Source organism: Chlorocebus sabaeus, chromosome 25 (assembly GCF_047675955.1).
Source record: "Chlorocebus sabaeus isolate Y175 chromosome 25, mChlSab1.0.hap1, whole genome shotgun sequence".
In the NCBI taxonomy this organism is placed as follows: Eukaryota; Metazoa; Chordata; class Mammalia; order Primates; family Cercopithecidae; genus Chlorocebus; species Chlorocebus sabaeus.
The window spans coordinates 54,945,676-54,972,158 of record NC_132928.1 but is presented as its reverse complement, the minus strand read 5'-3'; the positions used below and the strand labels follow the sequence as shown (position 1 = coordinate 54,972,158).

Sequence of the window (26,483 nt, the reverse complement as noted above, 5' to 3'; positions counted from 1 at the left end):
CCATTCTCCTGCCCCAGCCTCCCGAGTAGCTGGGACTACAGGCGCCTGCCACAGCGCCCGGCTACTTTTTTGTATTTTTAATAGAGACGGGATTTCACCATGTTAGCCAGGATGCTCTGGATCTCCTGACCGTGTGATTCGCCCACCTCAGCCACCCAAAGTGCTGGGATTACAGGCTTGAGCCACCACGCCTGGCCAAGTTTTCTTATTTTATTTGGATAACTATGGATTTTATTTGGATAACTATAGATTTACCTACTTATTCTCTATTCTTCCTTCTCTTTAGTGCTCTGTTGTCAATTTATTATATTTATCTTATCTCATATTTCTTTTCTTTCTTTTATATGACCAGTCTGCAGTCCCTCCTACATTGTGGTGGGAGGTGGGAGAGGCTTACCCCAGCAGGCCCGGGACTGGTAGTGGGAATATCTTCTACCCAGACATGGTAATATTTTATTTTGTAAGGGTTGAGTTGAGTAGATGAACTGAAGGAGGTAACTGAGACAAGCATGGGCCATCCAGCAAGGCTTGCCTGAGGGGCATGTCAGGAATCAGAGTACAAAGCCAAAAATAGACCGAACTGCAGGAAAGCAAAATCAAAATGAGTGTAAAGGAAGGCAGCCTAGAAATGGGGGTGTGTGGAGAGCAACGTGGGTGTTTACCTGGTACTAGGCTTTTACATGTTCTACAAGCCCTTGCATGGTTGAGGAAGCTCCATTTTGAAGAATCAATATTGGAGCAGAAGCCACCAGTCAGTTTCTTCTTGATTATTAAATCATAAGCAATTCCTCCTTAATTAAAAAAAAAATGAAAGATGGCATATTTTAAATAAGACCCATTGTATTTTCAGTAGCATTTAAATGAAAAGGTATGTTTTGGGGGAGAGAATATACTACAGTATTTCACAATGAAATATTTCCATATAAATGATTTTATTTTATTTTTATTTATTTTTGTTTTTGTTTTTGAGAGAGTTTCACTCTTGTTGCTCAGGCTGGAGTGCAATGACACAGTCTCGGCTCACTGCAACCTCTGCCTCCTGGGTTCAAGCAATTGTCCTGCCTCAGCCTCCCCAGTACCTGGGATTACAGGCATGCATCACCAATCCCAACTAATTTTTCGTTTTTAGTAGAGATGAGCTTTCACTGTGTTGGTCAGGCTGGTCTCAAACTCCTGACCTCAGGTGATCCACCTACTTTGGCCTCCCAAAGGGCTGGGATTACAGGGGTGAGCCACCACACCTGTCCTGAGTGATTTTAAAATTAGAGAATTGTCTTGTTCTGAGATTAGAGTTAGCTTATTGTTCAGCTACTATTTCAGTAAAATAAATAATTCCAGTAAAGGAACGATAATTGTAGTTATCTTGGCTTAGTATATTATACTATGTTTAGGCAATTTTAGCGTAAAGAGAAGAAGTCAAAAGCTCTTGCTTAGCACACGTGCTGGTTAGGCATTCTTGTTGGAAAATAATGCGTTCTCATTTCAGAGCAAAGACAGCAAAGTTGACTCTGGTATTTGGAGAGCTAAAGGAGTGATATTTCTTTTTTTTTTTTTTTTTTTTTTTGAGACGGAGTCTTGCTCTGTCACCCAGGCTGGAGTGCAGTGGCCGGATCTCAGCTCACTGCAAGCTCCGCTTCCCGGGTCTACGCCATTCTCCTGCCTCAGCCTCCCGAGTAGCTGGGACTACAGGCACCCACCACCTCGCCCGGCTAGTTTTTTGTATTTTTTTAGTAGAGACGGGGTTTCACCGTGTTAGTCAGGCTGGTCTCGATCTCCTGACCTTGTGATCCGCCCGTCTCGGCCTCCCAAAGTGCTGGGATTACAGGCTTGAGCCACCGCGCCCGGCCTTGATATTTCTTTTAAGAACAGGACCATTCGAGCCCTGTAGGAGCTTTTAAGCACGTGTATTCAACTGTTTACTCTCATGTCTATAACCCGCGCTGCTTCTCCACCATTATGTGCAGACCATAAGCCCTATAGTGGTGACAGCTGCTTTTAGGCCCCTTTGCCTTAAATACAGCAGAATGCCTATATATTAGACTTTTATTTCTTGAATCTTGGCTAGATATTTCAACTTTCATTTAAATGTTATAGCATCACATGATCAGAGCATTATAACCTGGAGTATCACTGATAGGAAAGAAATAGTAAAAAACCATATGTAAATATGTAAATGTAAAAATAAATGGAAATTTGAACTCAATTATTTGTCTAATGTGTGTATACTGTCTGGCTAACTCCATTTCAAACATCTTATGCATTTACTTGTAGTTTTTAAACTTCTCTAAATATAATAACTTGTAGTAGAGACATGTGGAAGAGTCTTCCATTTACCAAAGTGATTTCTATGTCATTGTTTTGAGTTTGATTTCAGTCTTTTGACTGATAAATTCTAAGTATCAGCCCTTTTGAGCAAATAAACTTGTCAATCAGATATTTTCTAAAAGGAATATTTTTTGTTAATATTAGTTTAGGTTCATGTGGACATTGTTTAAAAATCTTTGAGAACTTTAATGATTAGATTTTATAATACTTTATTAGTTATAGCCAAGTATGCTGCTACTTCCATCAATACTTATACTCTGTTTCTACATGAAATGAAAAATATTGTTTTATTTGACACTCCCCTCCTCATTATATTGTACACACTAAAATCCAAACGGAAGCCAATAACTTCTGAACTCTAATTGTGTCCATCCTGCAAAGCATATGGGTTTGTTCACTGATTCACTTCCAGAGAACTAGACCATCATCATGAGAACCCCCACATTCCTCAAATCAAATTTACATGTTTCTGAAGGAACACCAGATGGTAGTGAGCACTTTGCTAAATAACATTGAGTTTTATTTATTTTCTTATGGATTTTATCCTGTTTTACTATGTGTCAGTATCCCTCGCTTATTTTAGAAATCCATAAACATTGCACTTACTTTCATTTTGAACTTTCTTCTTACTAATTTAGACATTAAATAAAAGAGATATATATACTTATTATCCCCAAGTTTAATATATATATTTTTAAAAGTTAAGCTCATACTTTAATTTTATTTCTTCATGTGAGCATCATTTATTCATTTGTTTATTTACTCAATATTTATTTAAATGATCTGTGACCACAGTGACTAAAAACTGTTGCATACTAGAGGTGCAAAAATGAATATGTTGTGTGGTTAATCTTAGAGGTTCACTGGGAAGTAGGGGAGACAAACATGCATACAAATAATTGCCATAGAAGAGTTGCTATTGTAGGGTCATAAATGGGACAGGATGCAAAGGCAGAGGAGGGAGGTAATGACAGGGCTGACTTGAAAGAGAAAGTAAGGCTGGGCGTGGTGGGTCACACCTATAATCCCAGCACTTTGGGAGGCTAAGGTGGGTGGATCACCCGAGGACAGGAGTTCCAGACCAACCTGGCCAACATGGTGAAACTCTGTTTCTACTAAAAATACAAAAATGAACCAGGCATGGTGATGCACATCTGTAATCCCAGCTACTTGGGAGGCTGATGCAGGAGAATCGCTTGAACCTGGGAGGCGGAGGTTGCAGTGAGCTGACATCGCACCATTGCACTCTGGCCTGGGTGACGGAGTGAGACTCTGTCTCAAAAAATACGGTAAAGTAAGATAAAACAAAATAAAGAGAAAGTGACATTTGACTCTTGAAAGATTAGCAAGAAAAAACAAGGAATGATGTTTTAGGCAACAAGAGCAATATATGTAGATAAGAGAAGCATCATTTTTAAAAAGCGTATTTGGGAAATAATGAGAAATTTCATGAGGACATTGGGCATGAAGGATCAAGGTGACAGATGTAATTGGAAAGGTAGGATAGATCTAGCTTGTCTGAAGGATGTCTTGTGCTTTGAACCTGTGGACCAAAGGATATGGATACTTTCAAACAATTGCATGATGAAATGTTTTGTTTTAGGAAGATAATTTGGAGGCAAAAAGACTGAAATGTGGTAGTGGTAATACATATGGAGAATAGTTAGGATACTACTAGAATAGTCTGGGGGAGAAATAATGAAGACTTCTTTAACCAAGGCTGCAACAATAGGGATGTAGAGGGGCAAACTGAGCAGCATTTCCCAGGTACTGTAGGGAACTTGGGTACAGTGGATATGTGAGACAACGAATAGTGAGTCATTATTATTCTCCACTTTTCTTTTATCTTCCTTTAAAAAACTTTCCTGTCTGGTCTCTCTTTAATTTTAAGGAAAAGAGCTGCTAAAATGTGTGCTTTATAGAGAAAGAAGCTTAATAGACCTTATATGTTCTCACTTATGGCTCATTTAGTGAAAACCAGGGTGTCCCTAAGCAATTGAGTAGTGATACCAGACCAGCTTCTGCATGGTACAGCTTTAATGTGTTATTGTTTGAACTTCATTAATAATTAGACTTGCAGGCCGGGCGCGGTGGCTCAAGCCTGTAATCCCAGCACTTTGGGAGGCCGAGACGGGTGGATCACAAGGTCAGGAGATCGAGACCATCCTGGCTAACACGGTGAAACCCCGTCTCTACTAAAAAATACAAAACACCAGCCGGGCGAGGTGGCGGCGCCTGTAGTCCCAGCTACTCCGGAGGCTGAGGCAGGAGAATGGCGTAAATCCAGGAGGCGGAGCTTGCAGTGAGCCGAGATCCGGCTGCTGCAGTCCAGCCTTGGAGACAGAGCGAGACTCCGTCTCAAAAAAAAAAAAAAAAATTAGACTTGCAATGAAAATAACCAGTTCAAGTGATCTTATAATCAACTTTGTACCTCAGCATCCGGAACTTTGAGAGAGCGACTGTGTTCATTTATCAGGAGGCATTCTGCTTCCTCTTGGTGTGCCATTCCCTGACTGGGTAAAGAGTATTGTCTCTCTGGCGGTTTTGTATCAGTGAGTTATACGAAGGAGGTCATAGCAAACCACCTGTACTTTAGAAAGTCAACACAGAAACACCGAAGAGGTATTTCTTCTTTGTGGTACTTCTCAGATGCAAGCTTGGCTCTATTTCCATAACACACCAGTCCAGGCTCTCATTTTCTCACATTCAATTGACTACAAGGGCTTTCTGACTTGTCTACCTTCAGTCTCTTCCTCTCTTAAGCTGTCCTGCCCTCTGCTACTAGATTAATCTTTCTAAAAGATTATCTTCATAGCATTCCTCACCTGCTTGTTGTCCAGTGCCCATCCTTTTAGCATTCCATTTTCATCATAATTTGGCCTCAGATGTACCTACTGGCCTCAAGTGTACCTGTTGGACACATTGAGATGAAGTCTTGCTCTGTTGCCCAGGCTAGAGCGCAGTGGCGTGATCTCGGCTTACTGCACCCTCCACCTCCCAGGTTCCAGTGATCCTAGTGCCTCAGCCTCCTGTGTAGCTGGAACCACAGGCGTGCACCACCACAACTGGCTATTTTTTTTTTGTATTTTTAGTAGCGATGGGGTTTCACCATGTTGCCCAGGCTGGTCTCAAACTCCTGAGCTCAGGCCACCCTCCCTCTTCAGCCATCCAAAATGCTGGGGGTTCAGGTGTGAGCCACTGCAGTCAGCCTGTTTTGTGCTTTTAATTTCCTTCTCATTCCTAAAGTAGTTGACTGTTATATAACATGTATTATCCAAAGTTCACGGGACACTCTAAATACCAATATTATGATATCTTTATTTTTAAATATAGAAACCTTTCTCTTCTTTACCAAAAACCACAGTGACTCAGCTACTTGCATGTCTAAAATGGTCTCTGCATTTTTCTGTGGCTAGTCTTTATGATGGTTATAGATCAGTAACAGCCTTTTTGGAAGCATAATATTAGGTATTAATCATGGCAATCTTAAGGAATCACTGCAGTTAACCAGGTAGACCAATTTAGTTGGACTGTGGTCTTTTTTTTTAGTACGTAAAAACATGGGTTCAGGGGATAAAAACAACTCAACATTCATGAAGAATGTATTTTCAGATGCTCTTACATTCCCTGATCTTTCAATACTGCTATGGTTTTTTAACAGTTTCTTTACTTATGAAATTGATATAAAATAACTGCCTTGTCATAAGAATGTATAATAACTGAGAAGGGCAAAGACTATAAGCTAATTTTACTCACCATCTGCTACATGGGAGTGACTCAGTTCATTGCTCAGCAAACCCACAAGTTACTGTGTTGTGTCTCTGTGGGGTCTCCTGGGGAGAACAGAAACAATAAATATTAAATCTACAAATGTCAAGGGGTCACTTTAGTTGACTCTTGGTTGCTAAAGGAAACAGAGGTTCAAAGGTCCTGTAAAATTATAATCTTTCAAAGTGAAAATGGATGAATAGAAGAAGCTGAGACAAGGATCTTATTTTATGTTTGTTTTCCTCTCATACCCTTGTCAATTAAGATTTTTTGAATCTCTTGCTTTTCTCTACTGGAAGCCTGCCCTGATATTTTCTAATTGGGTACAGAGATAATACATAACTGGCCAGGAGTAGTGACTCATGCCAGTAATCTCAGCACTTTGAGAGGCTGATGTGGTCAGATCACTGGAGGCCAGGAGTTCGAGACTAGCCTGAGCAACATAGTGAAACCCCATCTCTACTAAAAATACAAAAAGATTAGCTGGGTGTGGTGGCTCGTGCCTGTGGCTCTAGCTACATGGGAGGCTGAGACACGAGGATCACTGAAACCTGGGAGGCGGAGGTTGCAGTGAGCCGAGATCATACCACTGTACTCCAGTTAGGGAGACAGAGTAAGACTTTGTCTCAAAACACACAAACAAACAAACAAAAAAGAGACAGGGAGAGCGAATACATAACAAAGAAGTAAGAAAACAATTTCAAGTAGTGATAAATGTCATAAAAGAAATAATACAAACTTTTTGCTGCCCTTCATTAGATAAAGATAGTAAGAGAGAAGGCCTCTGGGCTGGGCCTGGTGGCTAATGCCTGTAATCACAGTACTTTGAGAGGCCAAGGTGGGTGGATCACCTGAGGTCAGGAGTTTGAGACCATCCTGGCCAACATGGCGAAACCCCGTCTCTACTAAAAATACAAAATTAGCCTAGTGTGGTGGCTTACACCAGTAATCCCAGCTACTCAGTAGGCTGAGGCAGGAGAATCGCTTGAACCTAGGAGGCGGAGGTTGCAGTGAGCTGAGATTGTGCCATTGTACTCTAGCCTGGGTGACAAGAGTGAAAAGAAAAAAAAAAAGAGAGAGAGAAAGAGAAGGCCTCTGTGAGCAAAATGACATTGGAATCCAGTGTTGCAGTAGAGCTAGCTGTATGAAGATCTGCAGCAAAAACAGTGCAGGGCCCGTCCGAAATTCTGCTGAATCCATTTGAAGCCATGAGTGTGTGTATGTGTGTGTGTGTGGGTGGGGGGGGGCGTATGTGTTTATGTATGTGGGGAGAGCTAGAATGGGAGGAGGCTGTGCAATCTATTACCACCTTTGTTTCACAACGTGGACTTGTCCGTTTCAAGAAAAAAAATGAGGCCAGGCACAGTGGCTCACACCTGTAATACCAACACTTTGGGAGGCTGAGGCGGGTGGATCACTTGAAGTCAGGAGTTTGAGGCCAGCCTGGCCAACATGGTGAAACCCCATCTCTACTAAAAGTATAAAAATTAGCCTGACATGCTGGCACGTGCCTGTAATCCCAGCTACTTGGGAGGCTAAGGCAGGAGAATTGCTTGAACACAGGAGGCAGAGGTTGCAGTGAGCCAAGATCGTGCCATTGCACTCCAGCCTGGGTGAAAATGAGAGACTACGTCTCAAAAAATAAAAGAAAAAAAGAAAAAAATGAATGTCCCTATCTTGACATATTAATTTTGTAGAAATAAATTTACTTGCTAATACATGGGTTGGCCCATATAACTCCTCCGTTGAAAATATTATTTTTTATAATGACAACTATTAAACTATACTTAGCATTCTATGTAACATGAAGATGAAGATGTTAGAGATTGCAAATTTAATATGAAATTGGAGATGGGCCATAGGAAGAAGGTAGAGACAATTCACAACTTATTAGGATTAATACAACACCTCATTATTTTTTAACAACAATGACAGTACACACATATAAAGATAAAAAAATGCTGGTCTAGCTTGAGAGGATCAGGGAATAGTCTAGATTCTATACACGATAATTTTAATCTGATCAATTCACAATTTAAAAACAGGCTTCTGCTAACATATGTTTATACATTCTGCTTAAGCTTGAAAATAAATATGAGCTTTATCCACACTGCCCAGGAAAGGGGATGAACAAACTGAGATAGCATTCCATTTTCAAGTCTGTGCCACTAACATGGCTTCAAGAAAGCAGCTCTTACAGAGACGCTGTGGCTGAGCTGCCAAGGATGTAGCTCCTTGAACTGTTCATTTGGAAAAGAGAGTGCTTATCAGTTCAAAATTGAGAAGGCAGATGTGCTTTATTAGAACAAGTGTGTGTTTAGAAGTGACAATTCTCAAGGCAGACTTGTGGATACCCCTTCTCAACTCAACCTAAGAATCTTAGATTCTTTCATACCAGATGGCAGGCTCAGGCTCCGGATCAATTCCATGTGGAATAAAGTGGTGAAGCATAATCTTTCTAATATGATAGGTTCTTTATGGGCTACATTAATTGAAAGACCAAATTACAGTGCAGGAAATGCTAGGTTCCCTGCCGTGCATCTGTGCTCTGAAGATCTTGGCTTCCTGGCTTTCCCTCTGACAAGTTTTATGATCATGAGCAGTCACTTATCTACTGCCTCAGTCTTTTCAATAGGATAAACATGTTAGACCTTGGTGTTTTCTAGGGTCTAACAAGGTTTCATTACTTTATTATTTTGTTATATCTAGAGTATCTGTTTCAGTGTGGGCAGCCCTATGAGAGATACTGTCCAAAGCGTGTTCTTGAAGCAGCAAGCATGATTGTGAATAGTCTAGAATGGTCCAGAAACCAGCTCATAGGAGACCCAGTTAGCAGCAGGGATGATTAGCTTAGACAAAAGAAAGTTAAGATTCTCTTTGAATATTTTAATTAATGTCACATGGAAAAAAAATAGACTTAGTCTATGTTGCTATAAAATATTTAATTGAGGTGACTCTTATAGTAAGTGCTCTAACCGCAAAAGGAAAAAAAAAAAAAAACAAAGGGAATAGGAGGAAATTTTTAGAGATGATGAATAAGTTTATGGCACTGATAGTGATAATGGTTTCACAAGTGTATACTTATGGCAAAGTACATCAAATGTACACATAAAATATCTACAGCTTTCTGTATGTCAGCCATATTCAATAAAGCAATTAAAACTATTTATATATAACTGAGCCTAGTTACTAGAAGTTTCAGATGTCTGGCTTAGTATGTACAGTATAGTCCTTTCCTAAATCTCCAGTAATAAAATAAGCAGCCTATTGAGCTACATGTCAATAATGACATAGAAGTAGAAACAGGCCAGTGCAGTGGCTCACGCTTGTAATCCTTGCACTTTGGAAGGCCAAGGTGGGTGGATCATCTGAGGTCAGGAGTTCGAGACCAGCCTGACTAACATGGTGAAACCCCATTTCTACTAAAAATACAAAATTAGCCGGGTGTGGTGGCGAGCACCTGTAATCCCAGCTACATGGGAGGCTGAGGCAGGAGAATCACTTGAACCCAGGAGGCAGAGGTTGCCACCGCACTCCAGTCTGGTTAACAAGAGTTTAAAAAAAAAAAAAAGAAGAAGAAAGAAAAACCAATTAGAAACAAAATGACTCTCTATGGACCGTAAGACATTCTTACATTAATAAAGGCATTACAGTAGAATCTGATCACAAGGATTGGCAGTAGGTATTAGTGATGCTACCAAGACTATTCAGAATGTTATTAAATTGCTTTTGGTAGGGGAAAGTTCTCCCTTCTATTTAAAAACCAAAAACCTTCTTTAACAGTTATGCCTTAAATTTTACAAGGTTAGAGCATTCCTTACAAACTAGGTAAGTCTACAATATTTTACAGAGATGCTATAAACATGTGACCTCAACCACCCACCAAAATGTCAGGTAACTGCACAGTGTCTTTTATATTGTACTCTAATTCTTCGATGTTTTGAGTTCCAACTATAAAATAATGAGACTCATTTCCCTGTGATATGACTTGTAAGCTCAGTCTCATTACATTTCATTTTAGCTTTTCTTTAAGTAGCTTGAATAATCCATAAAGTTAGAAGGCAGCATCTGATCTGTCTTTCTATATCCAGAAGCATATAGTACAGTGTTGAGCAAAATCAACACTTTTTTTTTTGAGGTGGATTTTCACTCCATCACCCAGGCTGGAGTGCAGTGTCATGATCTTGGCTCGCTGCAACCTCTGCCTCCCAGGTTCAAGCGATTATCCTGCTTCAGCCTCTCCAATAGCTGGGATTACAGGTACACACCACCACACCCAGCTAATTTTTGTATTTTTAGCAGAGACAGGTTTATGCTATGTTAGCCAGGTTGGTCTCGAACTCCTGACCTCAAGCGATCCACCCACCTCAGCCTCCCAAAGTGCTGCGATTACAGGCGTGAGCCACCGCGCCCAGCCCAGAATCAAGACTGGAATGAAAGAAAGAGTGTGATTTGTGCAGGATTGTACAGTACCACAATGGCACTCCTACTCACCGTGTCACCTGTATTTTGACCTGTTTGTTGGATCTTAGGAACTTGCAAAATTATTGAAGGTTCATGTTTTTAAAAATAGTCAATCAGGGGCCGGGCGCGGTGGCTCAAGCCTGTAATCCCAGCACTTTGGGAGGCCGAGACGGGCGGATCACGAGGTCAGAAGATCGAGACCATCCTGGCTAACACGGTGAAACCCCGTCTCTACTAAAAAAATACAAAAATTAGCGGGGCGCGGTGGCGGGCGCCTGTAGTCCCAGCTACTCAGGAGGCTGAGGCAGGAGAGTGGCGTGAACCCGGGAGGCAGAGCTTGCAGTGAGCTGAGATCCGGCCACTGCACTCCAGCCTGGGGGACAGAGCGAGACTCCGTCTCAAAAAAAAAAAAAATAGTCAATCAGGCAAAGAATAGCTAGAGAATTAGGTTTCGCTCTCCTAGTCAAGAAGGGCATGGATCCTTTGCTACTTATTGATGTGTCTGTGACTTAGTGAACCAAAGAGGCAAGTGATCTGACAGGAATGTCTTTTCAGTGTTTGACTAACTCTCTTTCTATTGTGAATATATCCAAAGTTCTTTTTGTCTTTCTAAACCCTAATCCAGATAAACACAATGTATTTTTACACATTTTCTTTTCTTCTACATGACTTCCTGAAAAGAATGAAAAAAACTACTAGTTATTGAGCACCTACCATGTGCTAGGCACTATGAGAGATTCCTTTGTATGCATTAATTTATTAAATTTTCAGAGCAGCTTTGCCAGCTGGGTGACATTGCCATACAGAATCTCAGAGGGCTAAGTAATTTATTCATGTCCTACAGCTAGTAAATGTGACTAAAAGATGATGTAATAAGCAATGCCCTGTTTTGGTCTTAGAGATATATTTGATTCTTGTTACTCTAGGATTTGTGTCTAGGCCCATCCCAGTAGTATAAACCCACTTCTGTCTGCATCTACTGTGGACAACAGAGACATGCCTACCTCATAGCACACAGTGTGTCACTCCTTTTACAGTGTCCATCACACCCTGCTTTATCTTTGTATTTGGATACCTCCCTGATTTTAAGCTCCTGCAGGTCAGAAAGTATTTCCTTTTTCATTTTTGTAACTACTGAAATAACTACCTAGCATGTTTTGTTACATTCAGTTTTCTTAATTATAGGTCCATGAATTAAGTCAAATGTGCTTTTCATTTTACAATGGAAATCTATGTGTGTCCTCAACATGTCTGATACCCATGACACAGTGGAGTGGTTCAGGAAGAGCATTCTCAAGTGCAAGGCTCTAACTGGGATAGCAGCACTGACCACCTGCTTCCAGCACTCCAGAGAATGACACTTCCAGTCATTAGACCATGGCTTTGGGACCATCACCTGGTTTTTTTCCCTTACTTTCTCTCATTGGGTATGAAAGGATTCAGAGTATGTCATCCCCAATGTATCACTTTGCCATAAGGATTATTTTGAGGTAAAGGCAATTGAGAAAAAGCAGACACAGGATGAGCTCTCTGCCATCCCCCATGTGCCTGAAAGTCAAATATAAATTCCTCTTGTGAAGGTACCTCCCCACTCACTTTCCATACCAGGAAAGAGATAGCAACCTTATAACTGGAAATGAGATGGCACCAAGAAAGAGTCTATACAAACAAACCTTATTAACTAGTCTTTATCTGTCATTAGTTTCCCCATATATTTGCCTTCCTATAATTTGTCACCCTAGAAGCTCAAAGTCCTTTTCCTTTGTTTTATCACTTCTCTACAAAAGTATTGGTCCTTCTTAATATGCTGATAAACCCCAAGTCCCAAGTTTTCGTTTTTCTGAGACAGGGTCTCACTCTGTCACCTAGGCTGGAGTGTAGTGGCACAATAGTGACTCATTGCAGCCTCAGCTTTCCAGACTCAAGTGATCCTCCTACTTCAGCCTCCTGATTAGCTCAGACTACAGGTGTGTGCCACCATGATTTATTATTATTATTATTATTATTATTATTATTTGTAGAGACAAGGTTTTTGCCACATTGCTCAGGCTGGTCTTGAACTCCTGGGCTCAAGCCATCTGCCTGCCTTGGCCTCCCAAAGTCCTGGGATTATAGGTGTGAGCTATTGTGCATGGCCTCAGCCCCAAGTTGTAACCACTCCTTTGAGTTAGTCATTACTGAGTGTCTCCATGTATGTGCATACTGCATTTGTTAATAAAGTTCTGTTTATGTTTATCTTGCTAACCTATATTTTCTCAGACTTATTTGCAGGGCCCCAGACAGAGAACCTAGGAGAATAGAGGGAATAACTTTTTCTTCTCTATAGGTGATCCTTCCAAAAGAAATGTGAGAAATCATGCATTATTAATCAGTTGAATCAGAAGAGTTTCTTTTCTATTATTCCATTTTATGGACTACTTTATAACTCAAAAATGTCTTCTGTAAAGTGTTCTGTTGGGTGCATGCCTATAATCCCAGATACTAGGTAGGCTGAGGTAGCAGATTCCTTGAGCCCAGGAGTTCAAGATCAGCCTGGGCAACATAGCAAGACCCCATTGGAAAAGAAGAGTGTTCTGTGATTTATTACTGAATCTCAACAACAATAAAAAAAGTATTTGGGATTTGGGGAGGAAGAGGAGTTTTGAAAAGCTCACTGAAATGAATGATGCTTTTAGGGCTTCAGAAACCCCTAGAATCTCTTTTTTCATTTCACCAAGTACTGTTCTAGAAGAATCATTTTACTTGATATTGATGGACATCCTATTCTGAAAGAATATCCTGAAAAAAGGACCAGGGCAGAAATGATGGAAATTTTGAATGCAAGGATTTTTGAGGGGAAGCATAAAGGAAGCATGAGGGATTTTTGATGGGGAAACTGAAATACATGACCACTTGTGGTTGTGCCTTGTACACAGCATTTTGTTAAATGTACCTAAATGTTTTAAGTGAAACTTGGTTTGCTCATTAAGATATCATATTTTGCTGGGCACAGTGACTCACGCCTGTAATCCCAGCACTTTGGGAGGCCGAGGCGGGTAGATTATGAGGTCAGGAGTTGAAGACCAGCCTGGCAAACATGGTGAAACCCTGTCTCTACTCAAAATACAAAAATTAGCCAGGAATGGTGGCACGTGCCTGTAATCCCAGCTACTTGGGAGGCTGAGGCAGGAGAATGGCTTGAACCTGGGAGGTGGAGGTTGCAGTGAGCTGAGATTGCGCCACTGCACTCCAGCCTGGGCGACAGAGTGAGACTGTGTCTCAAAAAAAATAATAAAAAAGTCATATTTTAATTATTACATTTAATACATAGTATGTATGATTTTAACTTCTTTTTGTGCGCATCAGAGCCAAACCATACAGTTCCAAAATCACTTGATGAATTTTTACTTATTTTTACTGGACTCTTTTTGGGCAAGTCCTGTTTCTGGTTTATATAAGAAAAAATGCTTCTGCTAGTACTTTTCGAGACCCAGTTAGTTGAGTGGAAACATCTTCCCTACCCTTTAAAAAGTCAACTAGAAAAAAATCCTATAACCTAAGAAGTGACTGAATTCTTCATTCACATTTAAGAGCAATTCAGGATGTTCCCTTGTTCTTAAATGTGAAATGTCCATGGCAGTGCTGTTCATAGTAGTAGCACTGCTATGTAGCATAGTCCTATCAAACAAAATTTAATGCAGAACACCAGTATGTATACAAGGTAAAAATGGAGCTGAGGGGGGTGTGTGTGTTCTAGTGTGCATGTGTGTGTATGTGTATGTGGTGTTGGGTGTGTGTGTGTGTGTGTGGTGTGTGAGATGTGTGTGTAGGGGGTGTATGTATGTTGTGTCTGCGGGTATATGTAGGAGGGTGTGGGGGGTGTGATGTGTAGGGTGTATGTGGTGTGTGTGGGGGGGTGTATAGTGTAGAGTGGGAGTGTGGGTGTGTGGGGTGTATGTGGGGTGTGGGGAGTGTGTGTGTGGTGTGTGTGGGATGTGGGGAGGTGTGGGGGGATGTGTGTGTGTGGGGGTGTGTGTTGTGTGTGTATGGGTGTGCGTGTGTGTTTAGGGATAGAGTGTGAAAGGCCCAGAACCTCTTCCCTCTTATGGTCTCCCTCTTCCAGCTGAACCTATCCTCATCCTAGGCAGTACATCAAACATTTACTCCAAAACTTTAGGGATCTGAAATTTACTTGTATATATGTAATATTCTATGCTTATGATCATTTTACATTAAGATCTTTACTTTGCATAGTTTTTTGTTTTTGTTTTTAGAGATGGGGTTCTACTATGTTGCCCAGGCTGGAGGGTAATGGCTGTTCACAGGCAGGACCATAGCACGTTACAGCCTGGAACTCCTGAGCTCAAAGGATCCTCCCACCTCAGCCTCTGAAGTAGCGGGAATACAGGCACACACTACTGTGCCTAGCTCTACTTTATATAGTTTGTTAAGAAATCGTTTTTGGCACTTTGGGAGGCCGAGACGGGCGGATCACGAGGTCAGGAGATCGAGACCATCCTAGCTCACATGGTGAAACCCCATCTCTACTAAAAATGCAAAAAATATATATATATATATATTTAGCCAGGTGTGGCCTGTAGTCCTAGCTACTCAGGAGGCTGAGGCAGGAGAATGGCGTGAACCCGGGAGGCGGAGCTTGCAGTGAGCTGAGATGCTGCCACTGCACTCCAGCGTGGGCAACCGAGCGACACCCCGTTTCAAACAAACAAATTAAAAAAAAAAAAAAGAAATCATTTTTGGAAGAAATAAAAGGCTTGACAGCAACATATAAATATTTCATTTAAAATGACTTGCTAAGTAATACTTTAAATGTTAAATTTCTTAAAATTTTTGTTTTTCTGAGATTTTGGAAAAACAAAACCAAATAATATATTGTTAAGGGAGGCAGAATCTCCCTTCCTATTTCTTTAAGCTCATTTTCATAACTAATCTATTTCTTTAGGCCTACAGACATAAATTAACAAATGTGTTTCTATTTGGTTATTTGTAGATACATAACTTATTTGTCAGAGTAGAAAACTAAGACTCACAAAATACATGCTCTGGCTCTCTTAGCCTTGTTTCTCTTTTTACCATGCTATAATTTCTATGGAGAAACCAACCTGGTACTTAAGAGGGCAACTACAGAACCACAGAATCAAGATGCTGAATATGGATTAGTTGTTAGGATAAAGTTAAGAGACTGTCCCTACGGTGATTTTGTCATTTTGCCTTCATTTGGCTACAACTGATTATTTATTCATAACAAGTAAGTTAATATAACACATTAGCACTAAGACTGTAAAATTTTGAACTATGGATAATTTTTATATTATTACTGGGGAAGGATTAATTTGATCAGAGATTATCAGAACATGTTTTCAACTATTAGCTGAGTGTTTGTCAAGGTCTGTGGCATACAGAAGTTATTTTTGCTTTAAGAATTTCAATTTTAATAGTTCTTTAAATGTATACTCTTAATATGTGGTAGGTTTTTATTATTTATCATATTGCTTGTTTACAAAAATCTTCCTTTTAATTATGATCAGCCTTCCCAGAATCCTGAGATGCTTCTTGTATTTGCATTGCAAAAAGTCATTATTATTGCATAAACACTTCAACTTGAGGGTGTGTCATTTCTTGGATGCTTGGTCTTTGGCTCTTCTGTCCATACTCTATCAGTTCACCCCAATACCTCTCTTCTGTAGCAGTTTCAGTCATCTAATAAGGATTGGAACATCCCACTTTAAATACAAGATCTGTTCTTGTTGTTAGAAAGCAAGAGTGAATAAAGGTCAGCCGTTCAGATGACTGGCTGTCTGATTTTTTTCTGTGGGCATCACATGTTAGAAAAAGCTAGTTCATCTCTCTGTGGCTTAGGATTCAACAGCATAAGCTGTCAGACTAACACTGATTGAAGGTAGACTGAGAGGGGGAAGCGCATCTGTCCAATGGCTCGCCATTGGCTTCTTATTACAGCATTCTCCCCTGAGACACACTCTGCATGCTCATTCACCTACCTCCTCCTCTTCCCTCCCCTTCCTTTCCTACCCCTTCATTACTGATTCACAGCGAGAGGCAGCAGCAGCAGCAGCAGTAGCAGCAGTAGCAGCAGCAGCAGCAACAACAGCGCTGCTTGTCACGAATCGGGATTGCAATGAGCTCATCCTTTTCTCCTTGCAGCTTCACAACTGCCCTGGCTTCCTGGCTACTGAGGCTGCTTCTTCTCACACATAGACACACACACACCCTTTCTCGCACACACATACACACACTCACACATTCTCACATGCTAGACCCTTCTAAGCAGCTTGTCCGTTTTTACACATGTATCTGAACTCTCCTGCATCACTCTTGGCCATTTTCTCGCATTCGATTGCTTTTGCCGTTTTTTATTTAGATCAGTACTTGATTTCATTTTCATTTTCCAGTCTACTTTGGGGTTCTCGCAGTGGATAATTTAGCCAAAATGTTTTTCTTGTGGAGACATTAGCTGACAATTCCCACCACAGACTGGCTTGTACGTCCTCCCAGGAAGACCTAAACCTGGCTCCCCTCCCACCGCAGTTCTTAAAATTGTGGATAAGAGATCCATCTTTCTCATTCTGGATACCTACTTAGTGCTCATGGAAGAAGGGGTGCCCTGCCCAGCCCCAGCTGCTAAGCTCACACCTCCTGTCAAAAAGTCCCAGGACATGCACGACGAGAGGAGCAAGCTGGTGAATGAGTATGCGTGTCGAGTGCTGGAACTTCTGGGGATGGGGCATCGTCTGTTTGTGCCTCGGCTTCTGGCGGTGAGATTGTTTTTCATTGAACTTCATTTGTAGGGAATCTGCTTTCCTCTGTGAAAATTCCTTGTATCTCTGAAAGAGGCTTGTGGTCTCTGGTTTTCTTCTCCTTCTCCCCATTCTGCCGAGAAGGAAGTGCTGAGTGACCACTGCTGTGCAGCTCATTTGGAGCCTGGTCCACACCACCCCTTAATTGGTTAGAGGAGATCATGGCTCTTTTCTCAGAGCCCAGGGTCACATTAGTGGCATTATCTCTGTGGCAGCAAAAAAATGGTTTTCTGCCTGGCTAGGCTCAGCAATAAAGCAGAATACCCAAGTGCTTGATGTAGGCATTCTGTTATTTGTATCTCCAAAGGGTTAAATTTTACAACAGACATAGCAACTTATCTAGACTGCTTGTGGTTTGCTTTCTAACCTCCCCATTTGATTGCCAATTTGATTGTTGTTTTGTTTTGTTTTCTGATAGAGAATTTTACCACCTAAAAATACTTTGGTAGGAAATTGTAGGTTTCTCTCCTAGAATGATTGAACTGTTTATCTGTGAAACAGCTTAAAGCTGCTGGCTTCTGTGCTGTGAATCTGGAAAGTCTGACTTGCTTGTTATTTGGTTTCCTGAATAAGAGAAAAATCCCCTTTCCTCCTTTCCTACCAAGGGTTAAAATTAAATACCCACAATCACTGTTGCAGGCTTGAGAACTATACCTAGCAACTATTCCATAAGGTAATTGGTTTACAGTAGTCCTATACCATTATGTGGTAATGGAATAAGAATAATTTAGCCTTGTCTGTTTTATAGAATGGAGTTTAATACCATTTTAGACTATTTCCTCATTATGGTTCTCTCATATTAAAGTCTTTTCAGTACAGTATTTACATGACTGAATTTAACTCTTTTCTCTCACATATCTCCCTTCACTATAGTTCATGTCTATTTATACTTATCTTTACAATTACTAGGTCAGTCTTTATGTATGTATTTACATGCAAGTATAATTTCTTCTGTACAATCATAACAGACATGTTAGGTAGTCATGTAAATAAAAAATTTCCCATCCTAAGGAAAGTCTATTTGTCATTGCAAAACAAAGTTTGATGCAATGACTGGCATACAATTATAGGGGGGGTATTTTTGAGAAATACAGTTCGTTTGTCATTTATATAAGAAATAAAAAGAGCTGAAGACATGTGTTTTAATGTTCAGGTGAGGTCATTATTTCCCTGAACCCCATCTTTTTCTTAATAAAGGAGAAAACTAAGGATTCATGATTCTGTTAGAAAGGGTTTATTATTATTATTATTATTTTTTTTGTAAGTGAAATAAGCATTTTATTTCAGGAGTTTTGATATTGTGAAATGCTAAATTATATTTCAACAAATTCTCTACATCTCTGAGGAATCAGGATTGGTCTAATATATTTCTGCATCCTAAAGACCACTCAACTCTGTGACTCAAAGGCTTTCAGTGGTAACTTTCCAGTAATTTGGTACCACCTCTCTTTGGCATTTACATTTTCAGTGTTTTGAAGGAAAACATAAATTGGTAATTAAGAATATTTTGCGTATTCAACTCTGCATTAGGGATGAATTTAAACTGCCTCTAGTTTGAAAAAATTAATTAGCAATAAAATCCACAGGGAGTTGGGCTCTCAAGCTTGAGATCTTCGGACGTGATGTATATCTCTGTGTTGCAATTGTACCAACTCTGTTTGGTTGCCACATTAGGCATCTGAAGTAGCGCATCTCTCAGGTGGTCTTGAGACATTACTTAGGCTCTATCAGTTAGAGCCTAAGTAATAATGCCACTTGCATTATGTGTGAAAAGCATATGCTAGGCCAGACGCAGTGGCTCATGCCTGTATTCCCAGCACTTTGGGAGGCCAAGGCAGGCAGATCACCTGAGGTTGGGAGTTTGAGACCAGCCTGACCAACATGGAGAAACCCCGTCTCTACTAAAAATACAAAATTAACTGGGTGTGGTGGTGCATGCCTGTAGTCCCAGCTACTCGGGAGGCTGAGACAGGAGAATTGCTTGAATCTGGGAGGCAGAGGTTGTGGTGAGCCAAGATCGCACCATTGCACTCCAGCCTGGGCAACAATAGCTAAACTCCATCGCAAACAGAAAAAGAAAAAGAAAAGCATATGCTGATTTATCTTTGGGGCTACTTGAAAATCTCTGGCTTTGTTTTACACAGTTGCACTTGAAAAATTATTGGTAATATCAGGATACTCCACATTTTTGGAAATTATAAGTTCTTTAATTAGCAATATGGCTGTGAGTTAGGATCTGCTGTTCAGTAAGTTACTGCTCAAAGTTTAGCATGTGTACCAGGGGGAAGTTGTTCAGCCTTGTGTTATTGAACTGGCTAATGATGTGGGATCAATGGCTAATCTGCACAGGGCAGTCCTAAGAGGAATCCTGCTACATGCGGTTTTGCAATCTTTTCATTTCTAGTCAAGAGAAAGTACTAAAGTTAAAATATCTCTTTACCTTTTTAGTCATGTTTTAAACATGAATACTTGTGGATTAAGCACATACAAGTGTTTTACTTTTAAGACCCCAGTATTTTTTTTTTTCATTATAAAACAAGTCATTTTTTAAAAAATCAAATAAATGAAGATTTACCAAGACAGTGTTGTGGATTTGGGCTCTGAGCCTTATTACTTATTGTTCCCTGATTCACAGAGGGATCATCAAACTACAAAACTCTAGGCTTCTATAACCTTCAGTTGTAAGAAGGTTACTGATATAATAGAGGATGCACATTTGGAATTTTTGCTTGTTACCCTTCAAAGGTACACCCAGTAAAGGACAATTTTCCTTTAATTAATCAGGTATAAGCATCTTATTTTAGATATTACCACAAGGCCTAAATTCTATACGTAGATTCACCAAACATGTTTTTTTGTGTGTGTGTGAAATTAAAATACTGAAACAGGAGATACAAATATCCTAGACATCAGCTAAGTGGTATTTCCCTTTTCTAAAGCCTGTACTTTCAAATGATTCTCAGAGCTCCAGAAATTTTTACCTGAATAAAAATTCTGTTAGATACCGTAACTAAAGGAAAAACAAGCCATTTAGGGTAAAGATAGTGAAGATAAGAAATAGAATCACAGTTAGAATTTTTTTTTTCAAATAGTCCCCTAAAAGAATCAAACCTAGAATCTGTTGCTTATTAGAGGCCCTTAAAGAAAGATTTATTCAAGAATAGAGAGAAGTTTGCAATAGAAGCATCTGGAGCTAATACTCAAACAGTGGAACTATTTCCACCCACCTTACCTCTTTCAAAAACAAAAATCGGCCAGGCGCGGTGGCTCAAGCCTGTAATCCCAGCACTTTGGGAGGCCGAGATGGGCGGATCACGAGGTCAGGAGATCGAGACCATCCTGGCTGATACGGTGAAACCCCGTCTCTACTAAAAAATACAAAAAACTAGCCGGGCGAGGTGGCGGGTGCCTGTAGTCCCAGCTACTCGGGAGGCTGAGGCAGGAGAATGGCATGAACCCGGGAGGCGGAGCTTGCAGTGAGCTGAGATCCGGCCACTGCACTCCAGCCTGGGCGGCAGAGCGAAACTCCGTCTTGGAAAAAAACAAAAAACAAAAACAAAAAAACACAAAAATCAGGCCAGGCACAATGCCTCACTCCTGTAATCCCAGCACTTTTTGGGAGGCTGAGGCGGGCGGATCACCTGAGGTCAGGGGTTCAAGACCAGCCTGGCCAACATGACAAAACCCCATCTCCTAAAAATACAAAAATTAGTCAGGTGTGGGGGTGGGCGCCTGTAATCACAGCTACTCTGGGAGGCTGAGGCAAGAGAATCACTTGAACCCAGAAGGCCGAAGTTGCAGTAAGCCGAGATTTCACCACTGCACTCCAATCTGGGTGACAGAATGAGATTCCATCTCTAAATAAATAAATAAATAAATAAATAAATAAATAAATAAATATCACCTTAAAGTGTGATACTCTTGCACTGAATTTTTCAGTGGGAAAAACACATTGAAAATGGTATCAGCAGTGGCATGTGGCCAGAGTCCATACTCTGTAAGTGTGTGATATTTGGAGAAGGAGGAGAAACTTTGACTTTACTCGTGTTCAGAATCTCCCCTTTTTCCTCTGGATTTTTTTTTTCTTTTTCTTTTTCTTTTTTTTTTTTTTTTTTTTGAGATAGGGTCTCAGTCACCCAGGCTGGAGTGCAGTGGTGTGATTTTTGGCTCACTGCAAGCCCCACCTCCCAGTCTCAGGCAATCCTCCCACCTCAGCCTCCTGAGTAGCTGGGACTACAGGCGCCCACCACCATGCCTGGCTAATTTTTGTATTTTTTGTAGAGATGAGGTTTCATCTCATCTCTACAAAACTTGAAAGGCTGTTCTTCACCTGGGAAATTCTTGCCAAGGCTGCTCTAAAACTCCTGAGCTCAAACGGTCTCTCCAGCTTGGCCTTCCAAAGTGTTGGGATTATAGGTGTGAGCCACCATGCCCGGCCTCCCTCTGGATTTTTAATTTTTGCTACTTATATGCCATAAGAAGTTATCAGACCATTATATGTTATAATTAGTGTTAGCTAGAGTTTGAATACAGCTACTCATTTTCCACAGTGAATCAAAGGAGGGTTGATTATACATACACAAATGATCTAGCTGTCCCTTTTAGTAGCCATTTTAAGGTTTTGTTTTGATCAGATTTCTTATGCTGATAAATCGCATCGCAATCTTGTTTGTTTTTAACTTTGTGGACTTTCTTAAAACATTAATTTTAAGGAAGGATGAAAGAGCAGAGGAGAATTATGTCTTCCCCTTTTACCTCTGTTGTTAACAACTGCAAGGATTGCTCTTTAAAGAGAGATTACAACTTATAACAGAAGTTAAAAACCCAAATGCAGAAGTTGCCATGTATACTTCTGATACCCCCAAAAAATCTAAAAATCAATTTTTATATAAAAATAAGTCCTAAATATATTCCGTAATTTCTATTTTATACATCTTGACTTTTGAATACTGGATATGCTTTAAGTGGAGCCTTAATAAATTCATGGAACAAATTTATGTCGATATCTATTGTGTGCCAGGCAATCTGCTTAATTCATATCACTGGGGTAAGTGCAAAGGATACTTACATTAACGTTCTACTTACCTTTCCCTCTGGGTATTTCTTCCTACCTGAAAGGAAAAAGAAGTAGGACTTTGTTTAAATGACTTTACTTTTATCTTTTTATATAGTTCTATTCAAATGAAGAAAGAAGTAATGTCACCTTTGAAATGTAATTGGTAAACATGGTTCATATTATTTAAAAGGATTTGTCAGAAAGCTCAGGGAGCAAAAAGATGGTTGTTTAGTAGAGCCACTAATTTCAAAAAGTTATCCTTTATTAGTTCTTACTTTATTTTATTTTATTTTTGGAGCCAAAGTCTCACTCTGTTGCCCAGGCTGAAGTGCAGTGGTGTGGTATCGGCTCACTGCAGCCTCCACCTCCTGGGTTCATGCAATTCTCCTGCCTCAGCCTCCCAAGTAGCTGGGACTACAGGCATGTGCCACCATGCCCAGCTAATTTTTATATTATCAGTAGAGATGGGGTTTTTGCCATGTTGATCAGTTTGGTTTCAAACAACTGACCTCAAGTGATTCACTCTCCTTGGATTCCCAAAGTGCTGGGATTATAGGTGTGAGCCACCGCACCCGGCCTGTTAGTTCTTATGTAAAAGCTGGTAGAGTTATTTTCTTTATTTCCAAGAGAAGAAAACATGCCTTTGCTTATTCAAATTGTCTAAATCCTATTCATATTATCTTCTGGCTAACATTACTTAACTAATGTTGGGAAAGGAATTGCGTTTTCATTATTTTACTCTTCCCTCGCCATTGTTCTGAAAGCAATATAGAAAAGCTCTAAGAATTTCCCAGTTGAAGAACAGCCTTTCCAGTTTAAGTCAGTTTTTCTAGCCTGAAAGGATTTTGTACAGTGAGCACAGATGTATAATTGTAAACCAGAAGCCAGCACAACCTATTTTGAGTACTTCGAAGTATTAGTTTGCCTTTTAGGGGTACATTTTTAAAGCATAGATCTTATGATCACAAGATCATGCGTTAAGCCTCTTCATTGTCAGGGTAAGGGCTTAGTATTCCTACAATTATAAACTCAATTATAAGCACTAATTATCTGCATAGCCAGCTCATTAATAATTAGTATGTGTGCAGGCGTGGTAACTCACTCCTGTAATCATAGCTACTAGGAAGGCTGAGACAGGAGAATGGCTTGAGACCAGGAGTTAAAAACCAGTCTGGGCAACATAGCAAGACCCCATCTGTAAAACAGACAAACAAACAAAAAAACAAATTTGCCAGGTGTGGTGGCGCATGCCTGCAGTCCAAGCTACTAGGAAGGCTGATGCAGGAGGATTGCTTAAGCCCAGGAGTTTGAGGCTCTAGTGAGCTCTGATTGTGTTACTGCACTCCAGACTGAATGACAGAGCAAGACCCTGTCTCTAAAAGAGTAACAACAATAATAACAATAATTAGTACTAGGATGGTGAGCTAGTAGTACTAGGATGGTGAGAACTGGTTCTGGAACCCTGTTTGAAGCCATGTTTTATTTTCATAAACAGCACTGCTACTTATATTTTAGACTAACAATATTACATTAATGCTTGACATTCATAAAGCTTATTTATTTATTTATTTTGAGACAGGGTCTCACTCTGTCACCTAGGCCGGAGTGCAGTGGTGCAGTATCAGCTCACTGCAGCCTCCATGTCCCAGGTTCAAGCAATCCTCCTGCCTCAGCCTCCAGAGTAGCTGGGATTACAGGTGCGTGCCATCACGCCCAGCTAATTTTTGTATTTTTAGTAGATATAGGGCTTCACCATGTTGACCAGGCTGGTCTCGAACTCCTGACCTCAAAGTGATCCACCCACCTTGGCCTCCCAAAATGCTGGGATTACAGGCGTGAGCCACTGTACCCGGTCTGTAAAGCACATATATTTAACAAAATAATATGTACAGGATGATTCAAATTTTGTTAAATATGTGTAAGATATGTATGTAATGATGGAGGAAAGGACTATAAATAATGTAATAAAATATTAATTATGTTTATCTCTGTAGTCAGACCTTATGTTAGGCTTTTAAAAAAATTTTTATTTTGGGCCATGAATATGTAATCAAGAAAAATTGCATGAACCCACCATGTGGACAATACACATACATATGTACGATTTATGATTGAAAAAGTATTCTTTAAAAAAAAAAAAAGCCAAATGACTTTTGATAAGTTCTTAGTGAAACATCCAAATCTTTGCAGAACAAGAAGTGTCTATCCCTGGATTGTAGAGAGAAAAACCTTTTAGATACAGTTGTCAGCAAATGGAGAGTTATCTCTGTAAGCTTATAATCTGCTTATGGCATTACAAAGGCATTTGAGGTGATACTTAATGATTATGGAAGTCTCTCGAAGATAGAAAATTGGAGGAAAAAACCCATTAGAATCAAAGTAGGACTAACTACAGGTTGTCTTCTAGAATACTGGCAAGCAAGGTTTTTGTTTTATGTGTTTTTTGCTTACTGGCATTTTTGTTTTCATTCACAATGAAATTAGCTGTATTGTAGCGCATAAGAAGAATATAAGTTCTTGCAATTTAGACTGTCCACTTTATGGAATTAAAAATATCAGTGAGGCCAGGCACAGCGGTTCACATCTGTATTCCCAACACTTTGGGAGGCCTAGGTGGGAGGACTGCTTAAGGCCAGAAGTTTGAGATCAGCCTGTGCAACATAGCGAGACCCCTATCTCTACCAAAAACAAAACAAAACAACCACCAAAAAAAAATTATTTTTTTTTTCTTTTTGAGATGGAGTCTTGCTCTATTGCCCAGGCTGGAGTGCCGTGGTGTGATCTCGGCTCGCTGCATGCTCCACCTCCTGGGATCACGCCATTCTGTCTCAGCCTCCCGAGTAGCTGGGACTACAGGTGCCTGCCACCATACTTGGCTAATTTTTTTTTTGTATCTTTAGTAGAGATGGGGTTTCACTGTGTTAGCCAGGATGGTCTTGATCTCCTGACATCGTGATCCGCCCATCTCAGCCTCCCAAAGTCCTGGGATTACAGGCATGAGCCACTGCGCCCAGCCAAAAAATATATATATTAATACATAGCTGGCATGGTGGCACACGCATGTAGTCCTAGCTACTCAGGAGCCTAAGGCAGGAAGGTCTCTTGAGCTCAGGAGTTTGAGGCTGCAGTGAGCTATATTGCACCATTGCACTCCAGCCTGGGCAACAAATCGAGGCCCTGTCTCAAAAAACAAAAAACAAACAAACAAACAAAAAATCAGTGAGAGCAAGGTACTGCTTTTAGCCACTAAGATATCTATTTTTGAGCATGTTTGAGCAACACAGATACTATCACCCCTTATATTTCTTTTGGAGCTCAAAAGATGCGTTCTTATGCCTTAAATTATTTCATTCTCAAGTACTTGTGTGTGTGTGTGTCTGTGTGTTTGTGTGTGCATGTGTGTGTGTGTGTGTGTGTGTTTGAGACAGAGTTTCACTCTTGTTGCCCAGGCTGGAATGCAATGGTGCAATCTCGGCTCTCTGCAACCTCCACTTCTTGGGTTCAACTGATTCTCCTGCCTCAGCCTCCCAGATAGCTGGGATTACAGGCATGAGCCACCACGCCTGGCTAATTTTGTTTTATATTTTTAGTAGAGATGGAGTTTCACTGTATTGGTCAGGCTGGTCTCGAACCCCTGACCTCAAGTGATCCACCTGCCTCAGCCTCCCAAAGTGCTGGGATTACGAGTGTGAGCCACCAAGCATGGCCTCATTCTCAAATACTTGTGATTAACGATATTCCCATTTTTAAAATGGGAAGACTTACATAGCACTACAAGTTTGCCAAAATTGAAATTAAAATGAATTTATTACATTCTTTGCAAGCTTGAGTACCTTTAATGTGTCAAGTACTCCAGAGGCCGAGGTTAGCAAATTGAATAAGATGCAGTTTTCACACCTTGGTATACTTGAGCCTCCCTGCCCCATGGTTGCCAGATCTCCTCTCTTCTTGAGCTTAACTGAGCTGGGCGATCCATGTGATATGCAGGAATATCAACACCAACAGTGTCTAGAAAAGGACAGCCACAGGGAACTCTGGCTTCTTGTGTCCAGAGA

At 40.5% G+C, this 26,483-nt stretch overlaps 1 protein-coding gene across 7 annotated transcripts in view; it reads left to right on the top strand.

The window, feature by feature from the left end:
- The window catches only part of RABGAP1L (RAB GTPase activating protein 1 like), a 795,491-nt gene that overhangs the window by 583,329 nt on the left and 185,679 nt on the right, over positions 1 to 26,483 (top strand). Inside the window, exon 1 of one of the 7 annotated variants that reach the window (XM_073011771.1) lies at positions 16,587 to 17,330. The exons of 5 other annotated variants lie outside the window; for them this stretch is intronic. In XM_073011771.1, the coding sequence (XP_072867872.1) occupies positions 17,163 to 17,330 (168 nt within the window). In that variant the 5' untranslated portion in view covers positions 16,587 to 17,162. Of the gene's footprint in view, positions 1 to 16,586; positions 17,331 to 26,483 lie in introns of those variants that run through there. One more of the 7 variants, XM_073011768.1, reaches the window with a different exon arrangement.